At 49.2% G+C, this 24,172-nt stretch overlaps 1 protein-coding gene across 2 annotated transcripts in view; it reads right to left on the bottom strand.

Annotated features, from left to right (window-relative positions):
• Positions 1 to 24,172, bottom strand: part of RFK (riboflavin kinase) — a 110,659-nt gene that overhangs the window by 80,992 nt on the left and 5,495 nt on the right. The window contains exon 2 of one of the 2 annotated variants that reach the window (XM_086950977.1): positions 15,584 to 16,695. The exons of the other annotated variant lie outside the window; for it this stretch is intronic. Within the exon in view, the coding sequence (XP_086807103.1) occupies positions 15,701 to 16,695 (995 nt within the window). The 3' untranslated portion in view covers positions 15,584 to 15,700. Of the gene's footprint in view, positions 1 to 15,583; positions 16,696 to 24,172 lie in introns of those variants that run through there. 2 annotated transcript variants of the gene reach the window in all.

Raw genomic sequence — 24,172 nt, forward strand, 5'->3', positions numbered from 1 at the left:
AACGTGTATATGTCATGTCAATGTGACACTCCAGTCTAATGGCCCTACAAAGTTTGTACAAGCGCTGTGCAAACAGTGGATAATAGGTCTACTGAACAAGTACACAGCAACCGTGGACGTCAATATGTTACGGTGAGTTAATTATGCAAAACCATTCATATGCGCACAACACAACCAACACTGTCTCTGGGTGCTAAACTGTCAAAAGCATCCACCTAATGCCACTAGAGGATAGCAACTGGAAACTAGAACAAAATAGTTTTCCTTTTCTGAATAACGCAAAGTGGAACATTATTATTGCCTACAGGAGGTTTATTTCAGAGAGCCACCCGGTGCACCTTCATGTGTATTCCACACGTCGATTGTAACCTGAAATGAGTAGCTGCAACTAATTCAACCACATATTCCCTACAGCTCCAACTTGTTTGTGCTTGTAGTTTCTAAATCATATCTCGTGTTTTCAGCAGCCATGCGCAAGAATGCAGTTACATCTCTATTTCTTTATTAAGGTCTAAATGCAGCTACGTCTCTAGCAGCAACCAGGACAGATTTCTCCAAGGAAAAGGTAATTTGGGGAATGGAGACATATCACATACCCTTTGGTGACAGTACTATGGAACATAATGGCAGATACTGTAATGTTACTGACAGCTTTCCAGGGGCCTAGTAATCACTAGTGCAGGGCATGCACTGGCATCCAGGCGCAGTGATTTAAGAGGTGTACTGCAGCACACCTATAGCTACCTTCACGTCCAACTAGGGGGTACACGGATTTGCCCATTTTCTTTGCCTGCATTAGGGCCCATGGCATCATTACCTTACTTAAGGCCACTCCAACATAAAATAGTGGCAGTTCAGATTATGAATAAAAAACACACATTTATTGCAGAATTGAAAGAAGTCATGCTAAGAAGAAACTTCTAAATAGAACCATGTATCTGCCATGACCTGTACTTATGGAAGCTACAAACTATTTAATCCCATGCCAAAGAGTGTAGTGAACATCAATACAATAAAAAACGTACTAACACTATACTATAAAAATAAACAAAGTAAACATTCACATAGCACCACATCAATGTATTTAAAAAAACACCCAGTCAATTTGGGTTGGGGGGAGGGGAGGGTGGAAAGAATGGTGCCACTCAAAAATACTCAATGACTGCACCGCTGCAATTCCGGATTCTCAAAGAATGAAGTATTGTCTTAAAGTCTTGGAGGACCAGACATTTCCAATACGCAGTATGTAAACAAGTGTTTCCTCATCAGCAAAGCATAAACAGCATCATATGTTTATCACTTTTTCACCAGCCAAAGCAAAAACCCAATATTGTAACTCAGCAGAATCTCAGTCTAGAAATGAAACGCTTAACTCAGAGAGATCCAAATATTCCTAAACTGTGTTGTAATCATAGGATTGTAGACTCATCTACATTTATTTTTTCTGCTGTACCAACCCACAGACTTTGTAAAATAAGAATGTCTTGTCTCTTCTGGAGTGGAAAAATAAATGAGTATTTTAGCTTCTGACACAGCCCTTAAACCTGCCATTACTGGCATTTTCTCGGTTAGGTAACAGTGCATCAGATAGGCACGTTGTTCCTGTAGTACAAACATTTTTATGATATGCAATTTACACTTCTCCATTGATTATTTTTCAGATGGACACACAAATATATGTAGTGTTGCTGAGAAATAATGCTCGTAAGGACAAAAGGAATCCTAAAGTATAAAAAAAATCACGAACTTATGTATCAAACCATCTGACACCCACTGCCTTTTAGACAATGTATTAGGAAAATGGTTAAAAATGCACCATTCTGGGGGGCGTGGCCAAGATGGCGACGGAGTAAGACGTGCCTGCGAGCTCCTCCGGCACCCCGAGCCATTCATAGCTTTGTGTAGCTGCATCGGGGCGATTTCAGCCCCGGAATTGACTCTCCTGGGGTCACTAGGGTGCCCTGAATGCGTTTGAGCCTTCTCCCGTCGAGCTACGACCTGGAACGGCGGACTTAGCTGAGGTGTCGGAGTGGTGACGCACGAGCGCTGGAGCGGCCTACGGAGCCTCGCCTGGGTTGCATCAGCTCTTAGCACGAGGGGACCCTGAACCCTAGCAAGTTGACTAGTGTAGCGCTTGCTTTGCGGGACCCCCCAACTGGGATTGTAGCGAGCCCACCTGTCGCCCCAGTGACCCATCTGGCTCTTGGCGCCTGAGCGGAGGGGACGAGGAGGCGCCGACCTGTCTAGCGGCTGCTGGACAGCGCAGAAGGATGTGGGACGAAGAGGAGGTGCCATCTTGCCCCTAACCCTCTATGCCTTGGGGCGATTCAACGGGCGTTGAGCGACACGGCGAGTGCTGCCTTCTGATCGCATCGGCCTCCCGGTGACTACGGAGCAGAGATCGCGGAGGGTGTGACGGAGCGTGGCTTGCTATCCGAGACGCTCCGGGAAGTCGCGAGGAGCCCAGAAGTAGGCTAAGGCGCCGCACCATGACGACGAGGAATCGCATGAATAAGCCAGGGAAGGACGGTCCTGGGATAGGGCCGTCCGGATCGCCCCCCGGCTCTAGCAAGTCCCCGGCCAAGGACGACGGAGAGGGCCCAGTCACGAAGGCCTTCTTGATTGAACTTTTTGCATCAATCAAAGACGATATCACAGAACTGAAGTCGCAACTGGCTTCCGATCTCCGTGAGGTCCGTCGGGACGTGGACGGCATCGGAGAACGGGTTGCGACCCTGGAGGACCATGATCTGGGCCTCAATGGTGACGTCCATCAGCTACAGCAGGACATGCTCCAGCTACGCGAGCAGAATTTAGATCTTCAGGCCCACTGCGAAGATTTGGAAAACCGGTCCCGCCGTAATAACATTCGGATCCGAGCGGTACCCTGGGAAGGAGAGGGTGAGAACTTGCGGGAGTATGTGGACGCCTTGTTTCTGCAAATTCTGGCGGAGGGCGGCCGCACGGAGGTTCGCATGGACAGAGTACACCGTGTTGGACCGCCGCGTGGCGCGCGCTCGCCGCCACCCGACATTCTTGTTTGTGTCCATGATTTTTAATTGAAGGAGACAATCCTGCGGAAGGCGAGGGACACCAACAACTTGCTTTTTCGTGGGCACAACCCTCAGTTTTTTCAAGACCTGGCGGCTTCCACCCTGCAAAAACGACGGGACTTCCGCCCGATCACAGCCTTCCTGAGGGAGCACGGGGTGTCCTACTCCTGGGGTCACCCCTTTTGGCTCATTTTCAGATGGCAGAATAGACTGGTGCAAGTGAGATCTCTAGCAGCTGCCAGGGAACTTCTAGGCATGGAGGAAGCAGCCGCGTCTGCGGGCGCCAGCGCCTCCCCGAGACGACGTCGCCGTTCCCGCTCCCCAGCGTGGCAGAGAGTGGGCCGACATGGTGTGGCGGAGGGTCCGACTCCATCGGCGAGCCAAAGTGAGAGGGGAGAGGTTTTGGCTTCGCTGGCCCTGGTGACTGAGTCGAGCTGGGTGGACAGCTCTTCAGCGGCCTAGGCTCCCCCGACAGCGGCCCGTGGGGCCGGGGGGGCTCTACCATCTCAGGTCTCTGAGGGACCGTGCTCCAATGGAGGGTTACCCCGACCCTGAACTCGAGGGGGGCATTACCCGGGTCTTCTACCCCCGACCCTTATGGTCATGTCCGACTTTCATTGTTCTTTTTCTAGTTCTGATTCTCTCTCTTTTGTATATTGTTTTGAGGCTCCTTTGGATGGTGGAAGGGTTGTTTGGGAATGGGCTCAGTGGTGGCGGCAGGGGATTTGGTGTGACTGTGAGTGTATTTGGTTTGATTCTGGCATTATGGGGGGCACTGATTGGAGCGGGGGGGTGGGGGGGAGGGCGTTGACTAAATGATGCCTGTTACGATAGGCTCCTGGAATGTTAAAGGCCTTAATTCTCCTCAAAAACGTCAGTGTGGAAGTATATTCTTGATCATCATTTGGATGTGGTGGGTCTGCAGGAAACTCATTTGGCCCGTAAAGACGAATCTAGGCTTAAGCACAGGCAGTACCCCCTGATTTACAAATCCTCTGCCACTACTAAGCACCGAGGGGTGGCACTTCTGTTCCGCTCTACTCTTCAGTTTCAGCCCATGGGGTTGCGGGGTGACAAGGAGGGTGGATGGCTGATGGTGAAGGGGATGCTCCTGGGTAAGCTTTGCACGTGGGTGGTTGTCTATGCACCGAATGCGGGCCAGAATGGGTTCCTTGAGGCCTATTTGAGGGAGGTGGGGGACTTTGGGGAGGGTGCATTGATAGTGATGGGGGATTTTAATTTGGTTTGGGACAAAAGTCTTGATTGCTCGCATCAGCAGAGGACGGAGGCGGGTCTCTTCTCCCCTGAGTTCCGCGACACATTGGTCAGTCTAGGCCTTATTGATAACTGGCGCGCCCTCCACCCCCACACTAGGGATTACACGTTCTATTCCCATGTTCACCACACGTATTCACGTCTCGATTACATCTTTCTAAATCAGTCTTTACAGGGTGACTTGCGGGACAGTAAAATATTTCCGCTCTCTGTGTCAGATCACAGTCTTTTGGCGACGTGCTTGACCTGGGCCCCAGAGACGTCCCCACACCGCAAATGGTACTTCCCTATCTCCCTTACGCGCGATGAGGAATCCTGCAAAAAACTTAGGGCGGCCATTGGTGAGTTTTTTGAGCTCAACAAAGCTGGAGACACCTCGGTCTTCACCCAATGGGACGCCTTTAAGGCGACGACACGGGGCACGTGCATTGCGCTGAACTCCGCCCTGAACAAGCTTAGGCGCGAGGAAAGGGAGGCGCTGGAGGCGGAGCTGGCGACACTAGAAACTGCACATAAGCAGAATCCTTCTCGAAAGACCCTTCGCCCTCTTGCTACGGTGCGGGGTAAACTCAGGGCCCACTATAATAATCGGGCAGAGTATACCCTCTTGCGCTTACGGCGCCTCTCTTATGCTCAAGGCAACAAAGTGGGGAAACATCTGGCACGGCAGCTCCGTGATAAGCGTGAGAGGGAATATGTGGGTGGCATCCGGACGCCCTCCGGCGCTGTGGAACATAGGGATGCGATCAAGGTCGAGCTTTTCGGCGACTTTTATGCCGCCCTCTACTCCGCAGACCACCTGGCGCCGGCTGAACAGCAGGAATACTTAGAGGCTTCTCCACTCCCGCAAGTCTCCAAGGAATGGAATGACCTCTTGGAGGCCCCCTTCACTAGGAAAGAGGTGTTGACCGCCATTCGGTCCCTTAAACCGCAGAAGGCGCCTGGCCCGGACGGCTTTACGGCTCCCTTCTATCAAACGTTTGCGTCTGAGCTGGGGGACTATTTGGTGACTCTTTTCAATGGCATGAGGGAGGCGGGCCAAACTACGGGCACCATGGCGGAAGCAATGATCTCGATTATTCCCAAAGCCGGGAAGGATCCCTCTAAATGTGAATCGTACCGGCCCATAGCCCTGTTAAACGTAGATGCTAAATTGTACTCTTCTATCTTAGCTGCCCGGCTCCAGGACCTCATGCCTGCCCTTATTCACCCCGATCAATCGGGCTTCATAAAAGGTCGCCAGACCCACGACAACACCAGAAGGTTGATTCACCTGATCGAGAAGGCTAATCGCTTTAAGATCCCAGCGGTCTTGGTGGGCCTCGACGCTGAAAAGGCGTTTGATCGGGTGGATTGGAACTTCCTCTTTAGTACTTTGCAGGCCTTTGGTTTTTCTACCAAATTTATTGATATGCTTCGGGCCAACTACCATGGTCCACGCTCGAGGGTTATGGTGAACGGCCATGTTTCACCCTTTTTTGCACATTCCCGGGGTACGAGGCAGGGCTGCCCCCTATCTCCTCTACTCTTTGCGCTCAGCATCGAGCCTCTTGCCCTTAGGGTACGGGAGGACCCGGATATTGTTGGTCTCCCCTTTTCGGGGGAACAGCATAAAATATCCCTCTTTGCTGATGACGTTTTATTGTCACTAGCAGACCCGGGACTTCCCTCCCACGTGTGCAGGAAGTGCTTTCCCAGTTTGAAACGGTGGCGCGTTTTCGGGTCAATCCTGGCAAATCCTACATCCTCAACCTCACGCTGCCGCCCGCTGAAGTGGACCGCATCCGAACGCTCACGCCCCTGTCATGGTCTAGTTCCTCCATACAATATCTTGGGGTCCGGCTGACCTCGTCCGTCGCTACCCTCTAGGCGGCCAACTTCCCTCCCCTGCTGACCCAGATACAGACCGAGCTTAATCGTTGGAAGCCCATGTTCATCTCCTGGTTGGGACGCGTGCATGCCATTAAGATGACGATGCTCCCCGAGCTCTTGTACCTGTTCCAAGCTCTCCCTATCACTTTGGAGGGGGATTTTTTTAGGCGTCTTAAATCTATGATTCTGCGCTATATCTGGCAGGGAGGCTGAGCTAGACTTTCCTTTCTTACGCTGCGTCGGCCTTTGAAGAAGGGCGGGGTTGGCCTCCCAGACATGCATCTCTATTATAAAGCGGCGCAACTCCGGGTGCTGGCCGAGTGGACCCAAATGGAGTCGGAGAAGCACTGGTTACATATGGACAGGAGTGTGGCGGGAAGATCGATATGGGACCTGGTTTGGAAGGCGAGGGGGGATCGGCCTCGCAACGCCTACATCAGCACTCCTACGAGTACCACTCTGAAGGTCTGGGACTCGGTCTCTAGTGACGAGAGGTGGACCTCCTTCCCATCCCCCTTCACGCCGATCCACTTTAATCCGGCCTTTCCGCCGGCTCTCGTTGAAGGGCCCTTTGACGGGTGGAGGGCGGGAGGTTGCCACGCACTCACACACCTGTTTCATGGGTATGAGCCGCTCACCTTCCATAATTGCATGCGTGACTATGCGGTGCTACCTACCGAGCGTTACCGGCACGCCCAACTGCTCCACTGGGCATTGTCACCAGAGGTGCGGGATGCAGCGACGAGGCCTCCCACAGATTTCGAATCCTCTATCACCCGCACATCATCTATGAAAGGGGTGATTTCATTCCTCTATGATCTGCTATTGACTACTGCTATCTCGCCTCGCCCTAGATACATGGGTCTGTGGGAAGAGCACCTGGGGCGAGATATCTCCGACGAGGAGTGGTCCCGCCTCTGGCATGATTTACACAAATTCAATCATTCTATTGATCTTCGGGAGGCCCATATGAAGACAATGCTGGATTGGTATCTGTACCCGACCCGCTTGAAAAAGATATTTCCCTCTGCATCAGATAGGTGTTGGCGGGGCTGTGGTTTCCTTGGGGACTTTCGCCATATCTGGTGGGATTGCCCCATCATACGCCCCTACTGGGAGGAGATACTGTCTCATATCAGGGAAATGCTGGGCTACCCGATTCCGGACTCCATAGGCTTTGTGCTCCTGGGTCTTCGGGACCCGCTTTTGGAGCATCAGACCAAGGCAGATAAACAAATCCTTTGGCTCTGCATAGGTGCGGCCAAGTTGACCTTGGCTGCGGCATGGAAGAAGAAGGAGGCCCCTGCACTTTCCCTCTGGTTTGCTAAGTTGTGGAAGCTGTGGAGTGTGGAACGTATGGCTGATATTTTCAGAAGTGACTTTAAGAATTTCATTTTCAGGTGGGGCCCATTAGTCCGCTTTCTTTCTCGAGGGTTGCCATCGGCTGTCTGTCCACCCACCTTACGCTCCTTACATCTGTTTCAGGTGTGAAGACTGTTTGAGCGAATGCCTGTTGCTAGGCTGCCACCACTGGGGGGAGGGGGGGTTGGTAGATGGATGGAGCAATTGGGGTGGGGGGGGGGAAGGTTTGTTTTTTTCAGAGGGGGGGTGGTTTTTTTTTTGTTCGACCTCGCTGCAATGTCTTTCTCATGGCCAAGACACATGGAGGAGCTATTGGAACTGGTCGACAGCCTCGGACTTGGACAGCTTTTGCCTGGTGCCAGTGTGGGTTTATGCCCCTCCAGGGCTCCTCGGGGGGATCGACGCTGTTACTGGCGGACTTCGAGCCTTATCTTGCCTAGAGCAGTCACGCTGTACGGCCCTTCATCAAGGTTACTGCTTCTTGGTCATGTGGAGTTAGCTCCTGCGAGGGCTCTTCTTTACATTTCATATGTTTCCATCCTTTCTCTCTTCTGTTATTTCTTCCTTCCTGTATTTTCAATAAAAATATCTTTAACAAAAAAAAAAAATGCACCATTCTAGCACGGGACCAAGATGGCCGCGTGATCGTGTAGCTCCATAAGACCCGTTCCCCCGTTTGTCTATCCTGCCAGATATCCTGTGACCTGAGGACCGCATTCGATGGGGGAATAGTATTGCTGCCCTCTGGTGAAATTGCGGCTCGAAAGGTGCAATTCTACCCTCCCGGATCGTCGTCTGAAGTTTTGGGCCTTTCCGTTACCAGAGCCGCGGACCATGGTGGCAGTTGTGGCCGGGCGCTAATGCGACAACAGCGGCAGTGTCGACCGGAAGTGGTGCCTCCTCTGGAAATCGCTACCAGGAATTTTCCCTGACTACTGGGCTTTTTGAGGGGGCTCTCTCTGCACTACTTGACTGTTATTGGTTTGGCTCGTGGAGCGCTGAGGAGGTGTGAAGTGTTGTCGGAGGTGTGAATTTGTGCGACATTGGTCGGTCGATTGAAGCCCCTCGATCACCCACCATGGCGGCGAGGCCGGAGATCGAGAAACCTCCCCCCAAAGGTGGGAGAGGACAGAGAGCGGTCCAGTCAAATAAACTGGATAGATATACGCTTCCTAAGGGATCTCCGAGTGACCAGAGGCAACACCCCGCAACCAGACCGGCCTCCCCAAGTGGCTGCTCCGAGCCTTCCTTGAAAGACATAATGGATGTCGTCACTAGAATTGAGGCGCCTATGGGGACCAGGATGGATGCGCTCGATACCAAACTGGACTCGGTTAAAATTGATGTTAACCTTCTTCACACGGATCACGCTAAGACTAGCGAAAAAGTGAAGTCCCTGGACATCAAAACGACCAGCCTGGTAGACGACGTCGCTGAGGTGCAGAGAGAGGTCCGGGCATTGCAAGCAGCAAGGGAGGAGACCCGACGGCTCCTGGATGACTATGAGGGCCGTAATAGACGCAACAACGTTCGCATCCTAGGTGTACCGGAAAAGGCAAAAGATCGTACCCCTGATCTCTTTGTGGAAGACCCGATCCTTAAACATTTGAAGCCTAAGGGACTCAGCAAGCTTTTTACAGTGGAGAGGGCACATAGAGTTGCGGGCGGGCCGCCGAAAGTAGGGGCGCCACCTAGACCCATGATCGCGAGAGTCCTGAATTTTCGGGACCGTGATGTCATACTTCAGGCCTCACGGGCGGACGGCCCGCCCGCTACGTTATGAAAATACTACTGTGTCCTTCTTTCCGAACTTTACACAAGCTGTACAGAGGATGCATCAGAGTTTCCTCCAACTCAAGCGGAGGATGAGAGACAAAGAGATGAAATACTCGATGCTACATCCTGCCAAGCTACGAGTCGAAGCGAATGGGAAGACATGGTTTTTTGACAATGCAGAGGTGGCATCAGATTGGTTGGACACTGTGTTGGCTGATGGTGCTGAAGACCGGCGACAAGAGGCTGAAGATGAGCGGCAGGGCCCGGAATGAGAGACTTCTGTATTATACGACTCAATTGACTTTTGGACACGGGGGTGGATATAACCTTTTCTAAACGTGTAACAGTAATGCATTGGGCTAATACGTTTGTTCCTCCGGCATGATTCTTGGGGGAAGGGGTTTGGAGCTGTGCGGCAGGCGCCTCCTCTTCCTACTTTTAGTTATCATTGTTGGGAGGGGCGACAGGCACACTGTTGGGGTTGGGGTGTTGTCCTAATGCAGGGGTGCAGGGAGGGGGTGGAGTTTTGAGGGAGGGGGGGGCGGGAGTTCTTAGTTTCTTTTTGGTTTCAGTTTCGTTTTGAATTGCATTGGGTGTTGGCAGATTTGAATGTGCTCATGTGGAGTGGGGTGAATGTCTTGCTCTAATCATGGATCGGGGATCCGGGTGTTGAGTTGGAACGTGAATGGTCTGGGTGACAAAATTAAGAGAGGGATGGTTGGCCAGCTTATCAGGCGTCATTCACCCGATGTGGTACTTTTGCAGGAGACGCATCTTGTTGGTAACCGTTGTATGGCCCTTCATAGAGGGGGATATAAACTGATTGTGCATGCGGGGTTCTCGACAGGCTCCAGGGGGGTTGGAATCTTGGTGAAGAAGTTCTTTCCATGGGAGATTCAAGCTGCGTGGTCTGATCAGCGGGGCAGATATGTGGGTGTCTCTGGGAGGGTCGGGTATAAAGTTGTCACTTTTCTTTCTATCTATGTCCCCCCGGGCCTCCAATCTGACACCTTTAAGGATCTTGCTAAGGTTTTTCTTTCACTCCCACTTGGTCTTCTTCTTCTTGGTGGCAACTTTAATACCGTCGTTGATGGCAATTTAGACCGTACCCCGCCAAGATCGCTCCCCCCATCGCGTCAATGGCTCCCCGAATTTTTGGAATCTTTGGGTCCGATTGATGTGTGGGGTCTCTTGAATCCTGCACTACGTAGCTATACACATCTCTCGGCGGCACATGGCTCTATGTCGCGACTTGACTATATCCTATTGCCGGCGGCCATGGCGGACACTATCAGGGAGGCGCGTCATTTGGGTAGAGGAGTTTCCGATCACTCCCCAGTTGGGGTTCGAGTTGAGATGGGACAGCCTACGGTGGGTAGAGTGGCGCTGATCAACGCCTGGCACCTTCGAGACCCCGTCATTAGGACAGAAATATGTAGGGCTTCAGAACAGTACTTTCAATATAATCAGGGTACGGTGGATTCTGCGCGGACGCTATGGGAGGCATATAAAATTGTTCTACGCGGAGAGGCTCTGTCTCTCATCGCGGGTAAGAAAAAGAGACGCTTGGCGGAGATTAATACTGTTGAAGCGGAGGTTGTTGATTTGGAGAAGCAAGTTGCTGGCGGTGCTTCGGCTGAGAATCAGCATCAGCTGCACCTCAAGCAGGACGAGTACCACAGGCTGTCCAGGGAATCGGCGGTAACGCAACATAACGATGTCCAGAGTAGAGCACGGCAGAGTAGAGCACGGCGATAGAGCTGGCAAGCTTATAGCGTGGCTTGAGCGTGGAGAACGCGCCTCTCGGTTGGTACCTGAGCTTGAGAGTGATGGTCCTGAGGCTCTTACGGATCCTCAGAGGATCGCTGAATCCTTTGGCTGCTACTATCAGAGTGTCAATGCTTCCTCAGACGCATATACTGGCGCTGAGCAAGCCGAGATGATTAGAGACATTATCATGCCTAGTTTGTCTGAAGAAGATCGGAAAAATACGGATTCGGCGATTACGGATGATGAAATAGCGGGTGCCATCAAGAGTATTAACTCGGGGAAGGCGACAGGTCCCAATGGTATTCCGATTGAACTCTTTAAATTGAATGCTTACAAAATTGCGCCGCATATTAAAGCCATGTTTCTTGAGAATAAAGAGTCTGATAGCCTCCCCTTTGATCAGCGGATCGCGAATATAGTTGTTATCCACAAGCCAGGTAAACCCCGAACCTCCCCCTCTTCCTATAGGCCCATCCCTTTGCTTAACGCAGAACCCAAGATCTTGGCCAAAATACTGGCGATCAGGTTGGTAAAGGTGATCTCCACCTTGGTACACCCGGACTAGTCGGGCTTTATGCCACGCCGCAACACTGCGTTGAACCTTCGGCGTTTACACGGAGTACTGGGTAGGGCCCGAGATTTGTCGCAACCAGCCGTGTTGGTGTCCCTGGACGCCACCATGGCTTTTGACCGGGTCGAACGGTCGTACCTATTCGCTGTGTTGGAGAAGCTGGGTTTCGGGCCTGAGTTTATTGGATGGGTGCGCCTGCTATATACTGCCCCTTTGGCTCGCGTTGTTGTGAACAACTGTCAATCCTGTGATTTTGCTTTGGAGAGAGGGGCACGGCAGGGATGTCCTCTGTCGCCCCTTCTCTTTGCGTTGCCGCTGGAGCCATTGGCGGCTTGGGTCAGATGGGATAGGTCTGTGCGTGGGATGCGGTGGTCCCCGGATTGGGAAGACAAAATTTTGCTTTATGCTGATGATGTGCTTCTTCATCTTACTTCGCCTAGATCTTCTTTGCTTGTCTTTCTCGACATTCTCAGAGTGTTTGGTGAGTTCTCGGGCTTTGCTATTAATTGGGCGAAATCTGTAATGTTAGTATTGTCGGGGGACCCGCCGGTGATTCCACAGACCAGCCCTCTTCAAATTACTACCACGGGCTTTGTGTATTTGGGAATTTATATTGCCTTGGATGCCAAGACGAGATAAGTGGAGAGCTTGTCGCCTCCGCTGGCGAGATTACGTGCTGATATTCAGCGCTGGAGGGATTTGCCTCTGTCTCTCCTGGGTAGGGCAGTATTGTTTAAAATGTTGGCGCTTCCTCGGTTCTTATATGCTCTCCAAAACGCTATGGACCCTGTTCCCGCTAAATATTTTAAGGAGATAGAGGTGCTTCAGAGACAACTTCTATGGGATGGTAGACCCCGTATCGCTTATCCTAAACTCACCCTGGCCTGGTATGATGGAGGTATCGGGCTTCCTGATCTGAAGAAATATTATTGGGCCTCCTAGTTGGCGGCTATTAACCATATAGTTTATGGCTTGCCTGGAGACCCTGGATACTCTATGGATCGTAGTCAATCGCCCGGGGGAGATTTCCTTCGGGCCTTGTATAATCGTCCGAGACGGTTTTCACTCGGGGGCCCCACTTCACATGCGGTGAAGGTCTGGCATGCGGCTAACAGGAGTCTGGGATGGGAAGGGAGATAGTCTCTCACGACCCCTCTCTTTAGCTCCGCCAAATTGGGCAATCTGTGGACCACCAAAGGATTTGACAAGTGGGAGTTGATTGGTATCGGTCAGATTAAAGATGTCTGGGGGGAAGGGGAAATACTGTCCTTCGAAGCGCTCCAGCAGAGTCATCACCTTCATAACAATGAGCGGTTTCGTTATCTGCAGGTCAGGCACGCCCTCCTCTCCCATGTGCTACCGGGGGAAGCCCTCCCCGAGGCCTCCCCTCTTGAGGACTGTGTATTGGATGGGCATATACCATGAAAAACCATTTCACTGATTTATCGAAAGTTGATTAATCACATGGAAGACCCGTTGGGGTCACTCAGGGTTGCGTGGGTTGCTGATGGTTTGGAGATAGACAATGAGGATTGGGTTGAAGCTGTGTCCTCTCCTAGAGTAGTAGCGATACAGATGAGGTTGCGTCTGGTGCAAATAAAGATCTTACATAGATCGTATTGCACGGGTCCGGGTCTGGTGAGGATGGGATGGAGTACGAATGAGGAATGCAAGAGAGGCTGTGGAGAGGTTGCGACGTTTCTGCACATACTGTTGCACTGTGATAGTGTTCAGAATTATTGGCACGCCACTCACGACACATTGAACGAGGTCCTGGGCTATGAGGTGAGATTGGAAGCGCGCAGATGTCTCTTGAATATCTGGGAACCCACGGATCTTAATCAATACCTAAAGCAATGGCTGACACTGGCCTGCATGATTGCGAAGCGTAATATAGCACAGCTTTGGGGAGCAACCCAACCACCGCAGCACACTGAATGGGCCCAGGATCTGGACTGGTGTATGTTCCGGGAGCGTGCCGTGCATGTTGCGAGAGGCTGGCCTGAAAAGTGGATAAAGGTTTGGGGGCCGTGGAATGCTTACCGTGGCGACATTTGTGCTCCTCCAGCCGGGCGGTCTGATTCGTACAATCAGGGTTCCCCTTTATTCTATGTTCTATACCATTCTGTATACCATAATCTGTTTGCGTAACTTTGTTTCATTATTTGTTATATATCAATAAAAATAATTTTTTTTAAAAATGCACCATTGATATTACTTTTTGAATTTCTTGTGAAGCCTTAGGGCCAGATGTAGGTGGCCCAATACCGGTCGGTAACGGCCGAAATTACCGATTTTCGGCCGTTACCGACCGGTATTGAGCCATTGGGATGTAGGAGTCCGAAATCCCTCCGATTCGGTAATTTTACCGAATCGGTAAAGTTACCGAATCGGAAAAATTACAGAATCGGTAAAGTTACTGAATCGGTAAAGTTACCGAATCAGTAAAATACCGATTCGGAAAATAAGAAGTGGTAAAAATGATCACTGAGATGTAGGTAAGCACAGAAATACCGGATTAGCCTCAAAATCGGTATTTAAGAGTCGGTATTTACCATGGATTGGAATCAGGTGGTAACCAACTGCAACCCATAAAAAAGGACCCAAAATGCAATTCTACTTGCACAATGGCGGCATTTTATGTCATTGCAAGAAGGCTACGGCTACAGCAGGAAGGAGAGAGGGAATGGCAGAGAGAGGAGCAGGTCTACAGAGAGAGAGGATCACCCTGTTCATGCTCACAGAGGCAGAGATTCTCCAGAGGTACAGGTTGGACTCAGACACCATTTTGGACCTCATCAGGGACCTCCAACCACTGTTGGAGCACACCACCCCAAGGGCACACGCTATCCCACCGCACGTGCAGGTGCTATGCAGCCTACACCTGCTTGCGTCTGGCAGCTACCAGAGTGTGGTTGCTGCGGTAGGTGGGGTGACCCCAGAGCAGCCTGTCAAGGTTTTTCCACAAATTCCTTGACGCCATGTTACAGAGGATGGACCAATACATTTATTTTCCTGCAACCCATGCGGAACTGGTCCAAACAAAAGCAGACTTCTACCAGATGGCACGATTCCCCCATATCATTGGCTGCATTGATGGCACGCACATTCCCATTTGTCCCCCTGCTGACACCGAATACATATACCGGAATAGGAAGTCAACGCACACAATCAATGTGCAGGTGATTTGCAATGCAAAGTGAGCCATCACTGACCTTGTGGCAAAATTCCCTGGGAGTACCCACGACTCCTATATATTTCAAAACAGCGGGATCTATGCACGGCTGACTGCAGGGGAATTTGGTGAAGGATACCTCCTAGGTAAGACACAGTGTGTGACCCCCATAATACAGATTGCAGTATGAAGTACATGTATGCATGTGAGTAATGTGTTCCCTTTTCCTTCTAGGAGACAGTGCATATGCCCTCCGCTCATTCATACTCACCCCCTACCTCAACCCCTCAACACCCAGCCAAAGGAGGTATAACCGGGCCCACAAAAGCACAAGGAATGTGGTTGAACAGAACTTTGGCATCTGGAAAAGCAGATTACCTTACCTCAGTCCCGGAATTCGATGTCCCATAGCGCCAGGAAACCCATGGTGTCAGCGCGCTCTACAAATTTCATTTAATATTAATAAAAGATGCCTGCACAAGAGTGGAGGTGCAAAGCAGTATACCCCCATCACCTGCTGTAAGATCATTGCTGCGTGTGCCATGTTGCACAACCTTGCGGTGAAGAAGGGTACTGAGGTGGAGTTGTCAGACTACGAGGATCATGACGACGACATTGTTGTGCCTGAAACACAACCTGCTGGAGTGTCAACACCAAGTGATGGCAGATACAGACGTGAGGAGATTACACAAATATTTCTGAGTGAGTAAAGAGACACAGACAGGTTGTGAATGTGAAGAACGAAATTTAATGTTGCCACAACGTTCATGCACTGATGTGCAACAAAACAAACTAAATAAACGTGGGGACTGTATGTCCCGGGTTGCCTCACCCACACCGGCAATGTCATTTGCGGCCGCGCTTCCCAGAGCCACTGGGATGTAGCTCACTGCCTTCTGCATGGCCTGCAGGCTCAGCGGAGCGCCTGGTGCTCCTGCGTGGCTCAACCACAGAGCTTGCCAAGCTGCTGCGGCTACTGCTGTTGTCTGCCTCTGCCACGTCCAGGGCAGGATTTACAGCAGTATGTGAAAGTATCATGGCCTCCAGGGCACTGGTGATCCTGGCCATGCCCCTGGTGACCTCCGCCGTGTTCTGCGTGAGGCTCTCCTGCATATTGACGCCTCTACGGCATAGCTGGGATGTTGCAGTGGCCAGACGATTCAAGGCCCTATTGTGCACACGCGCATCCCTGCGCCTTGTGTGCTCCAGGGTATCCATTTTAGCGCAGAGCTGGGTGATGGCGGTGGTCAATTGATGCATTCCTGATGCAACCTCCCTATTACTGTCTACTAAGTCACTGATGCCCTTGCCCATGTCTCCGATTTGTTGGTTTAGGATTCGGAATTGGCGGTGGCAGGCCTGTATTGATTTCCCCTGCATGCGCTGGATGCGCACCATGCTCCCCTCAAGGCCACGGAACACAGTGCCATCTCCAGGTGGACCTGCACTGCTGGGAGTGCGTTGGCGTCTGCGAGAGCTGCTGGACTGATTGGTGGACTGCAGTGCAGCAGGAGTGACTTGTACGGTTGCTGGAGCCTCACCCTCTGCTCCCACCATAACTCTCAGTGGGGCCACGATTCTCCTCCTGGCTGGTGAGGTTGCAGGTGCTGACAGGCACCGTGATGGGGAGTTCTCTGGTGAGACCACCAATGGGGGGGATTGAGAAAGGTGTGGGGAGTGGGGAAACACGAGGGACTGTACAGTATCATCCTCATTGAAGATGGCAGTGGTGTCTTCCTCCTCCTGCGAGGCTTGTACAGTGCTTGGCCCTGCCTCCACACTCTCCTCCCTCGCCGGTGCTGTCCCTTCTGATGCAGATGGTCCACTGCCTGATGTTGCCCCTAGGTATAAAGAAGCGTATGTCAACTGAGTGCTAATGTGTCAGAGTCACTACAATAAATGCTTTGCACATTTAACTTTCATTCCTCTGATTTGCTTTCAGTGCCTTGCTGATGTCTGTGCACTTACACATGGTCCTACATTTGCTGACTACATTTCCCATAATGCATTGCTCCTGTATAGTGCTGGTATATGCAAAATTGCTTACAAGGGATTTTTTTGAACCTTATTTTGAAACAGAAGGCTGATCAAACTTGACTGGCAGATTTGAGATCAACTTAAATTAATTGACAACCTGTTTCTCATTTGATTAAACATTTACTTTTTTGACAAAAGTGGTAACAACTCACTATAGAAAATGCTACACGGGAAGTAGTTTTTGTGAAAAATTATTTTATATATCAAATATTCATTTCATGGGGTACAATTAAAAAGCAGTGAAAAATAATCAACAATGAAGAATGAACAAGTGGACAAGATATAGAGTAATTATTCTTTCAGATCCACTTGCGTTGTAGTCCACTCTTTTTGAATATTAACACAACGAGACTTTGTCACTGTAACCAAAAATAACGTTGCATTGAATTAATCTGACAAAGAGAGATGTGGACTGATATGTCGGCGTTTCGGCCTTCTTATTGATAAATCCTCAAGGGCATCCTCAGGACTTTCAATCTTTTGTATAGGTGAACCCCTGTGAAGGATACAATAACCATATTGTTACCTTATTGTCTTAAAACAATAAGGTAACAATATGGTTATTGTATCCTTCACAAAAAGAGTGGACTACAACGCAAGTGGATCTGAAAGAATAATTACTCTATATCTTGTCCACTTGTTCATTCTTCACTGTTGATTATTTTTCACTGCTTTTTTAATTGTACCCCATGAAATGAATATTTGATATATAAAATAATTTTTCACAAAAACTACTTCCCGTGTAGCATTTTTCTATAGTGGGTTGTTACCACTTTTGTCAAATAAGTAAACGTTTAATCCAATGAGAAACAGGTTGTTAATTAATTTAAGTTGATCTCAAATGTGCCAGTCAAGTTTGATCAGCCTTCTGTTTCAAAATAAGGTTCAAAAAAATCCCTTGTAAGCAATTTTGCATATACCATATTTTAGCCCAAGCTCGCAAGGGTTTATTGGGTCACCCACCTTCAATATACCTGTATAGTGCTAGCAGTACTGGACTGGGGTTGGCCTGTACACAAAGGCTAAAGGGAAGCTGGTTGCTATGGGGTGTCATGCTGCGCAAGCCTCTTACCTTTTCTTGTAGCTCTGGCTGAGCTGTCCACATCTCCTACTCCCACAACACTGTCAGGCTCAATGGTTTAGGCCACCAGTTCCTCCAGGTCAGTCAGGGGGGGCGGTGGGTTCCTGCCTCTACCGGTGACACCAGCCTGCTTATGGATTTCTGCCATCTTTTTTTTGGTGAGGCTCCCGATATCATAAAATCTTTTCTTCAGGTCCTCAATGCTCCTGGATGTCACACCCACTGCATTTACCTTCTCTCCTATGGCAAGCCACAGTTTTCTTTTAGCTGACTCAGGTACAGTGAGGGACTGCCTGCCAAATAGCTGTTTGTGGACTCTCACCACTTCCTCCACCAGTACCTGTAACTCCATGCTGCTGAACTTTAATTTTCTGTTTCTCTCAGCCTTCTGGCTCTCAGTGCTGCTTGCCATTTTTCCTGTATTTCACCCTAAACAAACTCTCCATGCTACTCTGTCTCTCTGCTCAGCTCTGACTGCCTCTCCAGAACCTTCTAATGAGTTGCAGCTGACTGGGTAGCCACTCCCTGGTAGGGAGGTGGAGGGTGGTGGCACCTGATTGGCTGTTTTCATTCGTTTTACTTTTGCTTGCTTTCCGATTCGGAATTTACTGATTCGGTATTTACCAATTCGGAATTTCCAATGCATTCCTTTTGGCCCATAGGGTTGAATGGCCATTTGCGATTCGGTAATTACCGATTCGGTAAATACGAAAGTCCGATACCGATTTTTTCTGAATCGGTATTTGATACCGATTTTTTACCTACATCTCATTTACCGATTCTTGAATACCGATTCGGTAAAATTCGGTATTTAAGAATCGGTAAATGACTTTTACCTACATCTGACCCTTAGTCCTCAAAATACCTTTAATAGAACCATTACATTTATGGTACTTGAGCGCTCCATGACTACGAGACTGTTTGACTGTTAAAATGTCCATCTTCCAAAATGCATCCTGTCTGGATACAAGACAGTGTGAAATATTTGGTCTTGACAAAGTCAGAAGAAATCCGATTCTGAATGTTTTATACATTTTCTAGTATTTTACACATGCAGAAAACAGATGTGCCCAAAAAGCTCTTGCCATTAGTTGTATTCTCGATGCGAAATCCTTTGTCCACAGTTTTTGCAGCAAAAGTGAATCTCTGTCCATAATCCAATGTGCTCAAAATTACTCAATTTAACTCTTCAAGTGGATCGCTAGATCATCTTTTTTCTCAAATCGTAAATTTAGTAGAGCTATACATTAGAGAATTATGTAGGCTGTTGCACTGAGGCCCACGACATTTTTAACAGGTGCAGCACTGAGCCTGGAATGGCACAGCTCCTGGTGCACGTGTATAAAAACCTTTCAAGGAAGTTGGAACCTTTATGTGTGCTTAGAGCATAGTTAGTTATGCTGCAGTGAATCTGCTCCAAATAGCAATGACCTTTTGAGTGATGTCTACTTTCAATACATGGAAAACAACAGAATCAACACTAAACAACAGAATCAACACCAACACCAGGTGTCCCACTGACAGCAGCAGGAGTTCCAGGACGCTAAGCAAGAATATTGCCAAGACTTGCATTTTAACCACTCATCCACCTATACCTATATGGAACTCATACCTTAACTGTTTATGTTCTGTGAGCGATGGAAGTTTATACAACTCTGCCATGCTGGATCTGAACTAAGGAAATGGAAGATTATACTTATTGCCTTCTGCGAGAGAGGGAAGCTGGCTTTGCTACTGTCATACAGCCCCAGTTCGGTGAAAAAGAAGAGTCTGCACTGCTGCTGCTCAATTTGAACCGTTCCTGCGACGGGGAAGGAGTATGCCGATGCTACCCCAGCTGTACCTGTCCTCTGAAGTTGGGAAGCTTGCATGGTTTCTGACCAAGGTGTACCTCTTCTATGAAGAGGGGTATTTCCAATGCTGCTGCCCCATCCTCTAAAAACACAAAGGATATTTTGAAGGTACTTACACAACATGCCCAGGCCAGTCAGAATCGTTTGTTGGACCAAAGGCAAAAAGTCGTTGTGAGGTCCTGACCCAGAGACCCTGGTTTAGTCACGGTTTCAGAGCTTGACCAAACGGTGTCCCGCTGGGCAATTATTTTATTCACTCTGCCTTATTTTCAGTGACCATAACATTTCAGAGCCCCTTGAAATAATGCATATCAGGATGTGTACTGTACATAAACCTCTCTCTAATACTGTGTAATACAGCGTAATGTTACTTCATCTATAACAACAATAAATGCCTTGTGTAGGTGGCCTAAGACAATTGACTTGCATCTTGAAATTGTCAACAGGGTAGAAGTAGAAAAGAATGCGATACCTATCCAGGATCAGGATTGCACAATGTCTAATCAAGACATCTGGTTTCAATCCTGACTTCCAAACTTTACCAATCAGCGTGACCCTAATGGTGACTTTTCTTCCTTGTGTCCCCTTTTAAATGAGCATCCCATTTGAGAGCTCCTCCAAATAATGGAGTTCAGGATTAATAAGCCACACTATTGCTCTATCTATGAACATATAGGCTTATATAGCAGGAAACAAGACAAGTGGCTTGCCTTTTGAGTCATTAATTAAATTGACATGGTAGAAAGGGTGTGGTTCACTAATTCCAATAAAGGCCACTAAGTGCAGTGATATAATCTAAGGTGCAAAAGTGAAAAGATTCCAAAAAGACAGTTTTTAATGCAGAAATGTGACTTTCGCTATAAATCAAGTAACAGTCAGCAACACTTGCAGCAGTGCATGGGAGCCAGGGTGAGCGCAGAGCTGTTCTTCTCAGCCTCCAAGGTGATCCTTTTCTAGACAGGATGCCACACAGACAAGGTTGCAGAGAATTATGGGACCCGGCCATCACTGCCCTACTACCACTGCCCTATTGGCACTGGAAGCATAGTAAGAGATGCTTTGGGACTGGACATTTGGTTCCATTATTAAGGACTATACACATCAGCTTCCCACACCCACTCAGCTGCAACAATGGCTTGACAGTGTGGGTATGGACTGTTTCATAGTCCTTACTAGGATTACAGTGAATCACCCTGTAAAAAATGCAGCACGTGTTAACATCCTCACCAATAGCATGCCTCTTCAAGTAGTGCGGCCTGAGGAAACTTTCTCCATTGCCCTCCTCCTACCACCTCTCTTCTGAGGCTGCAGAACATACACTAGGAAGGAGGCACTCTAACAATATTGGATGTAAGATACGTGTGTTTTATGAGCAGACGCTTTACCACTAAGGGCAATATTCATGCGCAGATACATGTCGATGGAAAAGATAAGTAGTGCCTGTTGACCAGTCTTTCTTTTTAAATCTTGTGGTAGGGAGACACCAGTAAACACAATGTTTATCTCACCCACATATAATTTTAATTGAAGTCTGACAGTTTAAAAAAGGAAGAAGAAAATAAAGTTGACATAGTGACATACATGCCCCAAAACTAGGGAACCAGTACCAAGAAACTGTAAACCAGTGACCATTACTACTCTTGAATCCTTCCCACTGCAAGATATGGAACCCACTGATGAAGCATCCCACACTAGGTACACAAGGGTTCAGCATCCTATACAAGCATATGAATGTATATCAATTCCATAAGAGGTTTGGCTGTTCCTACCAGGAGTTTTTAACTTCTTTTAGGTTTATGAGAATGGCACAAATGTCGTTTACCACCGCTCACTCATTTGTTAATGAGTTAGCTACCTGTGCTGTACTGGTCATGTATGGGTGAGATATTCGTGTTATGTTCCTTCTGTTACTGCCACCTGACCTCAAGTTAAGGGCTTGAGTTGGGGTACCACGCAGGTGGACGGCATCACACCACTTACTTCACTGTTTTTTTACCGGGTGGGCGCCGTCCCCCCTGCCCAAAAGATGGAGCCGGTCTGCACCTGCGCGCGAATGATAGCCTTTCAAATGCACCCGAGGCTCAGACTAATCTCCCCTTCCAACTCGCGCCCTCCCCTTGCCAACCTTTCTCAGAGCACAGGCGCCAAGGCTTCATGGAGCTGCGCTGTCAACACACCGAGCATGTCACTTCCAGGAACCCCGACAGATGCCCGAGTCTGTAATAACCGTGTAATCCGCAGAGGAATGGATCCTGTATATAGTGTGTTGAGTGACTGCCACTTATTGCAGTATAATACCTCTACTTGTATCTTGAATGTATTCACACATTTTAGACAGAGACCGGCAAATTTTGTGATTTCACTTCCTGTTGGGACACCCCCTAACTTGGAGCGTCCCCCCACTTCTTTTATTAGGACTTGTGCCCTGATTAACATATTTGTGTTAGGGTAGGTTTTGCTGCTGCTAAGCATGTTGTACCGTCATTGTGTAATGAAGCTTGGTATAAAAGTTCCCACTACACATATGAAAAAATGTATTCCCATTGCCAAGACTTGTTTTAATGCATGATGCGAGTGAAAGCTCACAAAATTTATGAGCAAGGTTTACTTTTGGATTTACATGTAAAATATGCATGTTTTTGTTTTAATGTGGTAGTCCACTTGCAAAAGTTTAAAACAGGTGAAAAGACCATTTTCTTAAAGTACAACACCCCTGACAACGCAACTTTGTAAAATTTTAAAACATAGCGGACAAGTGACCAATTCTGCCATTTTAGCCAACAGCACTGTGTATACTGGGGTTTTGATCCCATAGTGAAACTATTAAAAAAATAAACAAGCATTTACAATGCAATGGTCTCGGCATTATTAAAGGTAGAGCTATTGGCATTGCACATGATTTTTTTTTTTTAAATCATAAATAAATGGCATTGTCATTTACATTGCCAATAGCTTAATCGTTAAATAAATGGCATTGTAATTTTCAATGCCAATTGCTTAATCGCTTGCAAATGCATGACCTATTGCATTTACACACACACACACCCAGAGCCACACACACACACACCCAGAGCCACACACCCAGAGCCACACACACACACACCCAGAGCCACATATACACCCAGAGCACATACACACTGTAGAGCGAGCACAGCGAGGGGGCAAGAGAGCAAGCACAACCAAGGGGCAGGAGAGCAAGCACAGCCAGGGGGCAGGAGAACAAGCACAGCCAGGGGGCAGGAGAACAAGCACAGCCAGGGGGCAGGAGAACAAGCACAGCCAGGGGGCAGGAGAACAAGCACAGCCAGGGGGCAGGAGAACAAGCACAGCCAGGGGGCAGGGGAGCAAGCACAGCCAGGGGGCAGGGGAGCAAGCACAGCCAGGGGGCAGGGGAGCAAGCACAGCCAGGGGAGCAAGCACAGCCAGGGGGCAGGGGAGCAGGCACAGCCAGGGTGCAGGGGAGCAGGCACAGCCAGGGTGCAGGGGAGCAGGCACAGCCAGGGTGCAGGGGAGCAATACACACCCAGAGCAACATACACACACACACACACACACACACACACAGGAGAGCAAGCACAGCGAGGGGGGCAGGAGAGCAAGCACAGCCAGGGGGCAGGAGAACAAGCACAGCCAGGGGGCAGGAGAACAAGCACAGCCAGGCGGCAGGAGAACAAGCACAGCCAGGGGGCAGGAGAACAAGCACAGCCAGGGGGCAGGAGAACAAGCACAGCCAGGGGGCAGGAGAACAAGCACAGCAAGGGGGCAGAAGGCAAGAAAAAACAGCACATTCAGGGGGCACCTCCCTAGACCTAACTGTAGGTGGTGAGAAATCTACAAGTGTGACCGATGTTTGCGGAAACTAGGAGCTGCCAGTGGAGGGGTACCATCGACCATTAGAGCTCCTGTGCTATTTGTTGACTATGTCAGACACCTCAAAACAAAATGGCCTCATGGGATTCTGAGGAGGCAGGGCTCAGTGACTATTATCACATAAATGTATTTATAATGAATTAAATACCCGCGGCTTGCTAGAACAGGATTACACCGTGGCCCGACTTTCGGGTGTGCGTAGATAGGTCTCTCCCTGTTTCAGCAACTCTGCTCGGCTCTGTGTGAGGCCACATCTTCTTTACAAGGGAGAAGTGCTGACCCTGGGAGGGGGGGTGGGTGGGCTACATTTATACATACACACGTTATTATTTCTGTCATAAGCTAACCTCACCGGTATCTTGCTGTGCGTGCTCACCACCGCAAAGCTGTGCGATCCCTTGGACACAGGCACTGCATCTTACAGTGCCAACTTACAGAATACTTATGAAGAGGCATCGTGCCCTACGCTGCTTGGTC

This window comes from Lissotriton vulgaris, unplaced genomic scaffold, assembly GCF_964263255.1.
Source record: "Lissotriton vulgaris unplaced genomic scaffold, aLisVul1.2 SCAFFOLD_720, whole genome shotgun sequence".
In the NCBI taxonomy this organism is placed as follows: domain Eukaryota; kingdom Metazoa; phylum Chordata; class Amphibia; order Caudata; family Salamandridae; genus Lissotriton; species Lissotriton vulgaris.